The 8,379-nt window shown below is 48.6% G+C and overlaps 1 protein-coding gene across 1 annotated transcript; it reads right to left on the bottom strand.

The window, feature by feature from the left end:
• Nucleotides 1–1,562: 1,562 nt before the first annotated feature.
• On the bottom strand, nt 1,563–6,806 carry LOC124030561 (Golgi integral membrane protein 4-like; the record flags this gene model as incomplete). The annotated part of the gene is made up of 8 exons (XM_046341848.1): nt 6,589–6,806; nt 6,142–6,461; nt 5,128–5,462; nt 4,903–4,979; nt 4,664–4,728; nt 2,005–2,163; nt 1,761–1,823; nt 1,563–1,637 (listed from the first exon to the last, which is right to left on the bottom strand). Coding segments are annotated over exons 2-8 (906 nt in total), but the record flags the coding sequence as incomplete, so codon positions are not given.
• Nucleotides 6,807–8,379: the final 1,573 nt, after the last annotated feature.

Raw genomic sequence — 8,379 nt, 5'->3', positions numbered from 1 at the left:
TACATAACTCTAGGACCTGCCACTGACCTAACACTCTAGGAGCAGCCTGATACATAACTCTAGGACCTGCCACTGACCTAACACTCTAGAGCAGCCTGATACATAACTCTAGGACCTGCCACTGACCTAACACTCTAGAGCAGCCTGATACATAACTCTAGGACCTGCCACTGACCTAACACTCTAGAGCAGCCTGATACATAACTCTAGGACCTGCCACTGACCTAACACTCTAGAGCAGCCTGATACATAACAACTCTAGGACCTGCCACTGACCTAACACTCTAGAGCAGCCTGATACATAACTCTAGGACCTGTCACTGACCTAACACTCTAGAGCAGCCTGATACATAACTCTAGGACCTGCCACTGACCTAACACTCTAGAGCAGCCTGATACATAACTCTAGGACCTGCCACTGACCTAACACTCTAGAGCAGCCTGATACATATACATAACTCTAGGACCTGCCACTGACCTAACACTCTAGAGCAGCCTGATACATAACTCTAGGACCTGCCACTGACCTAACACTCTAGAGCAGCCTGATACATAACTCTAGGACCTGTCACTGACCTAACACTCTAGAGCAGCCTGATACATAACTCTAGGACCTGCCACTGACCTAACACTCTGGAGCAGCCTGATACATAACTCTAGGACCTGCCACTGACCTAACACTCTAGAGCAGCCTGATACATATACATAACTCTAGGACCTGCCACTGACCTAACACTCTGGAGCAGCCTGATACATAACTCTAGGACCTGCCACTGACCTAACACTCTAGAGCAGCCTGATACATATACATAACTCTAGGACCTGCCACTGACCTAACACTCTAGAGCAGCCTGATACATAACTCTAGGACCTGCCACTGACCTAACACTCTAGAGCAGCCTGATACATAACTCTAGGACCTGTCACTGACCTAACACTCTAGAGCAGCCTGATACATAACTCTAGGACCTGCCACTGACCTAACACTCTAGAGCAGCAAGGTGAGAACCAGGAAAACAGGCGGATCATTCTAGAACATTGTGGTGGAACGGTGACAGACTGACCATGTTGGAGCAGTGTCACATCATTCACTAGTGTTTAGATGGGTGAATGGAGTACATGGGGGGGGTAACTAGACATGGGGCATGTGCACACACCCAACCAACACACGACTATGCTGAGAGAGTCTGAAGGTTTATCTATAGGTCCCTGCTCTGGGACTATTCTGAGAGAGTGAAGGTTTATCTATAGGTCCCTGCTCTGGGACTATGCTCAGAGAGTGAAGGTTTATCTATAGGTCCCTGCTCTGGGACTATGCTGAGAGAGTGAAGGTTTATCTATAGGTCCCTGCTCTGGGACTATGCTGAGAGAGTGAAGGTTTATCTATAGGTCCCTGCTCTGGGACTATGCTGAGAGAGTGAAGGTTTATCTATAGGTCCCTGCTCTGGGACTATGCTGAGAGAGTGAAGGTTTATCTATAGGTCCCTGCTCTGCGACAAACCCACGGCTGTTTTCTCACTCAAGGTTCCACGTACAATATTCCATAGTGTTCCTAGACTCACGTGTTCTCCTTTCTCCTCGTTGTATGGCTCCTCCTCCTCCTCCCTCTTCTGCCCCCCGGCCAAATCCTCCTGCACCTAACAGGGTTAACCACCATCAGACCATGTCTCTTCTTCCTCCCCCTGTTTGAACCTCTGTGTGTGTGTGTGTGTGTGTGTGTGTGTGTGTGTGTGTGTGTGTGTGTGTGTGTGTGTGTGTACCTCGTCCTCCTCCGGATACTGGTCATCCAGGTTGTCTTCCTGCTGGTCGGGGTTTACCGCCATCTGCAAACACAGAAACCATGACAACTGTTACCATGGCAGTCACCGAAACAACTTTTACCTGTTGCTTGTATCAGAGCCTAACTTTGTCATCCTGGTATATCTCTGACTACTTCTGTTGTCTCCTTACTTCCTTTCCCTCTCTTCTCTCCTCCCTCCCTCCCTCCCTCCCTCCTCTTCTCACCACCAGTTCCTCATCTATGGCTGGGTGATTGGGGTTGAGATGTATGTCTGCCTCCTCTTCCTCCCTGTGCTGAAGATGCTGCTCCTCTGCCACATCAAACTCATCCTCCCCCTGGTTATTAGGGTCATCCTCTGGGTCCACCTCCCTCTCTACTGCCCCCTGAAGGACAGGAGGGATGGAGAGCGACAGATTGTCAGTGTCTGTGAAACTGTGCATATCACAGTTCAGATTGGGGTGGGTTTCTCTGCTCTACTATCTATGAAAGCACACACACATGGAAAGAACACTAGACCAATACCCAAGAGGCTGTGGCTAGGGGTTGAGGCTGATGTTTGTGTCAGGCAGGGAGAGAGAGAGTAGGGGTTGAGGCTGATGTTTGTGTCAGGCAGGGAAAGAGAGAGTAGGGGTTGAGGCTGATGTGTCAGGCAGGGAAGGAGAGAGTAGGGGTTTAGGCTGATGTTTGTGTCAGGCAGGGAAGGAGAGAGTAGGGGTTGAGGCTGATGTTTGTGTCAGGCAGGGAAGGAGAGAGTAGGGGTTGAGGCTGATGTTTGTGTCAGGCAGGGAAGGAGAGAGTAGGGGTTGAGGCTGATGTTTGTGTCAGGCAGGGAAGGAGAGAGTAGGGGTTGAGGCTGATGTTTGTGTCAGGCAGGGAAGGAGAGAGTAGGGGTTGAGGCTGATGTTTGTGTCAGGCAGGGAAGGAGAGAGTAGGGGTTGAGGCTGATGTTTGTGTCAGGCAGGGAAGGAGAGAGTAGGGGTTGAGGCTGATGTTTGTGTCAGGCAGGGAAGGAGAGAGTAGGGGTTGAGGCTGATGTGTCAGGCAGGGAAGGAGAGAGTAGGGGTTGAGGCTGATGTGTCAGGCAGGGAAAGAGAGAGTAGGGGTTGAGGCTGATGTGTCAGGCAGGGAAGGAGAGAGTAGGGGTTGAGGCTGATGTTTGTGTCAGGCAGGGAAGGAGAGAGTAGGGGTTGAGGCTGATGTTTGTGTCAGGCAGGGAAGGAGAGAGTAGGGGTTGAGGCTGATGTTTGTGTCAGGCAGGGAAGGAGAGAGTAGGGGTTGAGGCTGATGTTTGTGTCAGGCAGGGAAGGAGAGAGTAGGGGTTGAGGCTGATGTTTGTGTCAGGCAGGGAAGGAGAGAGTAGGGGTTGAGGCTGATGTTTGTGTCAGGCAGGGAAGGAGAGAGTAGGGGTTGAGGCTGATGTTTGTGTCAGGCAGGGAAGGAGAGAGTAGGGGTTGAGGCTGATGTTTGTGTCAGGCAGGGAAGGAGAGAGTAGGGGTTGAGGCTGATGTTTGTGTCAGGCAGGGAAGGAGAGAGTAGGGGTTGAGGCTGATGTTTGTGTCAGGCAGGGAAGGAGAGAGTAGGGGTTGAGGCTGATGTTTGTGTCAGGCAGGGAAGGAGAGAGTAGGGGTTGAGGCTGATGTTTGTGTCAGGCAGGGAAGGAGAGAGTAGGGGTTGAGGCTGATGTTTGTGTCAGGCAGGGAAGGAGAGAGTAGGGGTTGAGGCTGATGTTTGTGTCAGGCAGGGAAGGAGAGAGTAGGGGTTGAGGCTGATGTTTGTGTCAGGCAGGGAAGGAGAGAGTAGGGGTTGAGGCTGATGTTTGTGTCAGGCAGGGAAGGAGAGAGTAGGGGTTGAGGCTGATGTTTGTGTCAGGCAGGGAAGGAGAGAGTAGGGGTTGAGGCTGATGTTTGTGTCAGGCAGGGAAGGAGAGAGTAGGGGTTGAGGCTGATGTTTGTGTCAGGCAGGGAGAGAGAGTAGGGGTTGAGGCTGATGTTTGTGTCAGGCAGGGAAGGAGAGAGTAGGGGTTGAGGCTGATGTTTGTGTCAGGCAGGGAAGGAGAGAGTAGGGGTTGAGGCTGATGTTTGTGTCAGGCAGGGAAGGAGAGAGTAGGGGTTGAGGCTGATGTTTGTGTCAGGCAGGGAAGGAGAGAGTAGGGGTTGAGGCTGATGTTTGTGTCAGGCAGGGAAGGAGAGAGTAGGGGTTGAGGCTGATGTTTGTGTCAGGCAGGGAGAGAGAGAGTAGGGGTTGAGGCTGATGTTTGTGTCAGGCAGGGAAGGAGAGAGTAGGGGTTGAGGCTGATGTTTGTGTCAGGCAGGGAAGGAGAGAGTAGGGGTTGAGGCTGATGTTTGTGTCAGGCAGGGAGAGAGAGAGTAGGGGTTGAGGCTGATGTTTGTGTCAGGCAGGGAAGGAGAGAGTAGGGGTTGAGGCTGATGTGTCAGGCAGGGAAAGAGAGAGTAGGGGTTGAGGCTGATGTGTCAGGCAGGGAAGGAGAGAGTAGGGGTTGAGGCTGATGTGTCAGGCAGGGAAGGAGAGAGTAGGGGTTGAGGCTGATGTGTCAGGCAGGGAAGGAGAGTCCTCCAGTGCCAACAGATCCTCCATAATTCACTCCATCACTAACTACAGCTTTAGGACTCCTTAGAAAGACATGTACCGAGTCATGAGTCAACTAATGTCAATTCAATCATTTAACTTTAAAGGCGTAGAACATGTTTGAACATGATAATATCAAGTTTAAATAAGATTCATAAATATAATAAAAACATGTCAAATAATAAATAACAGAGTTAAAACGACAGTTCAAACTGGGGTCAGATTCACCTCAGACCATGTGACAGTCATTGACATCAGTGGTTGATAGAGACTGGTACATTTCAATATCTGTCTGACCTGTCGCTGTGGTACTCGGTGGTCCTCTTCCTCTTGGTTCTCCTTCTCCAAGTGGGTGTCCCTCTCTGTACACACAGTAAACCAACAGTGAGTCAGGGTAAGTATGTCAATACAATCACAATTACTCAGTCAAAATGCAGAGAGGAAAACAAAAAAGAAATTGTCTAAATGTCAATAGCAGTCCCTCTTTAAAAATGGTTCCAGAATCCAGACAGAACATTGTGACTTGATTATCTCACCTTCGTCATCATCAATATGAGGTTCTTCATCACCCTGGACGATGTCATTGTTTGTGTTCTCATAGTCACTTTTCTTCCTGAACAATATAACATAACATATTGTAACATTATTCCATATGGGGTCAAATTCTTTTCAGTAAGTAAATTATTAATTGTATTGAATTTAACTAAATACCTCTTTGTGATCTCTACATAACCTTTGACCCCTGCCCCTTGCCCTCTGACCTGAGTTGCTCCTCCTTCAGTAGCTGTTCCCGACGGACCTCCTCTTGATGCTGGTGCTGTTCCTCTCTCTCGTGCTGAGCTCGCAGACGCATCTCTCTCTCCCTCTGCACGTTCATTTTCTGGGCCTGCTGGGCCTCCTGGCGCAGCTGGAGCTCCCTCGTCCTCTGGGCCTGCAGGGCCTCCTGGCGCAGCTGGAGCTCCCTCGTCCTCTGGGCCCGCTCAGCCTCCAGGCGCTGCTGCACCTGCTGCTGCTCGTAGGCAGACTTCACACGCTCCACCTGGGCCTCCTGCTGGAGGTGGGTCTCAGGGACGAGATGGATGTCACTTTGTGGATCCTGGGGAAACCAGACAGGCAATGAGACAACATGCTGTTCTAAAGATATTGTATTAAGGAGTACATTGGTGTGAAGTACTTAAGTAAACATACTTTAAAGTACAACTTAAGTCGTTTTTTGGGGTATCTGCACATTACAATTAATATTTGACAACTTTTACTTCACTGCATTCCAAAAGAAAATGATGTACTTTTTCCTCCATACATTTTTCCTGACACCCAAAAGTACTCGTTACATTTTGAATGCTTAGCAGGACAGAACATGGTCCACTTCACACACTTCCCTGGTCATCCCTACTGCCTCTGATCTGGTGGACTCACTAAGCACAAATGCTGCATTTGTAAATGATGTCTGAGTGTTGGAGTGTGCCCCTAGCTATCCGTACATTAAAAAAAAAAAAAAACAAAAATTGTGTTTACTGGTTTGCTTAATGTAAGTCATTAGAAATTATTCACAATTTTGCTTTTTACTTTTGATACTTAATTACATTTACTTTTGATATTTAAGTATATTCAAAACCAAACACTTTTACTCAAGTTGTATTTTACTGGGTGACTTTCACTTGAGTCATTTTCTATGAAGGTATCTTAATGGAGGTACTTTTCCCACCACTGAGCAGTACTAGCGTGGTTCTAAAGACCTTGTATTAAGCAGTTCTAAGTGTCTAACTAGTTCTTACCTGTTGTGGTTGGCGTCTCTGACGGTTCAGAGCGTTGTTGTCTGGCTGGTCGTGTTCTGCCTCCAACCCCTCGTCCTCCTGTGGTTGTTCAGATTCCTCCTCCAGCTTCTGAGGCTGCCCTGCCTGCTCCATCTCTTCTTCTGCCAGCTCTCTCCTCCTCTCCGCCTCCCCTCCGCCAGCTCTCTCCTCTTCTCTGCCTCCCCCAGCTCTCTACTCCTCTCTGCCTCCCCCTCAGTCTCTCCATATCCCTCTTTCTCCTTCTCTGCATGGTGGGACCCGGCAGGCTGAGACTGGAACTCTGGCTCCTCCTGCAGATGCAACTGGTTAGTAGAATAACAGTGGGTTAGAGAGGATGAGTGTGTGTCTGTGTGTGTCTGTGTGTGTGACAATGTGTCACAAAATAACATGACAGATTGAAGGTTGTGGCAAAAGACCGGCCTCCTCTACCCTGGACTGTGTGTCCCCATGGTCTTCCTCGTGGGTGTGTGCTTCTATGTGGGGCTCAGCCAATAAGGCAGCTGGATGTGGTAAGGGTGGGCCCTGTTCATGGGCCTTGGCCAATAGAGCAGCAGGCTGGGCCTGTTGGTGGGCGGGGTTTTGACCATGTCGAAGGCTGGGCATTCTGATCAGGGTCTCTTTGAGATGCTTAAATTCATCTACCTGGACCTGAGGAAAGACCATCAGAAAACCTTAAGTCAAATATTAAATAACCATAAGGAAACAGTGAGGTCAGGACATGCAAACAACATTAAGTCAGATTTATTGAAGGGCACTTGCATGAGCAAAGGTTAGCTGAAGGTTAGAAGAGCGTTAGGAGGCGGCCTCCTCAGAACCAGGAAGACAGCATCAAGGAAGCCAGAAGATCAGGGGTCAAAGGTTGAGAAATGAGAGGTCCTCTTGCAAGGGAGACAGGCAGCAGACATGCAGAGGGACAGCCCACCTACAGAAGGCAAGACATCTGAGTGAAGGACCATTAGCCAGGCCACCCCCCTTTCCTGATTTAAACGGTACAGTCCTTTCTGCCCCTTGTCCAGCAAATGGACTGGACCAGTTAAATAACCCATTTATCAAACATTGCTTTTCTGACAGAAAGCTGTAGAATTATTCAATTCTTTCCCTCTCACTCTCTTTCTCTCGTTCCAAATCGACCCATTATATTTTTACCCGCGTGACTAGCTTAGAAGAAGGCTTTTGATGTGCCACTCAGGCTCAGACCAACACACCCAATGCCCGTCCTCCCGCTGCCCAGGCCCACACTGGCCCACACAGGCCCACACTGGCCCACACAGGCCCACACTGGCCCACACTGGCCCACACTGGCCCACACAGGCCCACACAGGCCCACACAGGCCCACACAGGCCCACACAGGCCCACACAGGCCCACCAAGAGTCACGCCTTCCTGTCTTTCACCAGGATTGTCCCCAGATATCATGTTAGAAACCAACCAGGATAGTCCCTAGATATCATGTTAGAAACAAGGATAGTCCCCAGATATCATGTTAGAAACCAACCAGGATCATCCCTAGATATCATGTTAGAAACCAGGATAGTCCCTAGATATCATGTTAGAAACCAGGATCATCCCCAGATATCATGTTAGAAACCAACCAGGATCATCCCTAGATATCATGTTAGAAACCAGGATAGTCCCTAGATATCATGTTAGAAACCAGGATAGTCCCCAGATATCATGTTAGAAACCAGGATCATCCCCAGATATCATGTTAGAAACCAACCAGGATCATCCCTAGATATCATGTTAGAAACCAGGATAGTTCCTAGATATCATGTTAGAAACCAACCAGGATCATCCCTAGATATCATGTTAGAAACCAGGATAGTTCCTAGATATCATGTTAGAAACCAGGATAGTTCCTAGATATCATGTTAGAAACCAGGATAGTCCCCAGATATCATGTTAGAAACCAGGATAGTTCCTAGATATCATGTTAGAAACCAGGATAGTCCCCAGATATCATGTTAGAAACCAGGATAGTTCCTAGATATCATGTTAGAAACCAGGATAGTTCCTAGATATCATGTTAGAAACCAGGATAGTTCCTAGATATCATGTTAGAAACCAGGATAGTTCCTAGATATCATGTTAGAAACCAACCAGGATCATCCCCAGATATCATGTTAGAAACCAACCAGGATAGTCCCTAGATATCATGTTAGAAACCAGGATTGTCCCTAGATATCATGTTAGAACCCAACCAGGATAGTCCCTAGATAT

The sequence above is a fragment of the Oncorhynchus gorbuscha genome, unplaced genomic scaffold (assembly GCF_021184085.1).
Source record: "Oncorhynchus gorbuscha isolate QuinsamMale2020 ecotype Even-year unplaced genomic scaffold, OgorEven_v1.0 Un_scaffold_12649, whole genome shotgun sequence".
Classification (NCBI taxonomy): domain Eukaryota; kingdom Metazoa; phylum Chordata; class Actinopteri; order Salmoniformes; family Salmonidae; genus Oncorhynchus; species Oncorhynchus gorbuscha.
The sequence above is the reverse complement of the archived record's forward strand: the minus strand, read 5'-3'. Positions and strand labels throughout refer to the sequence as shown.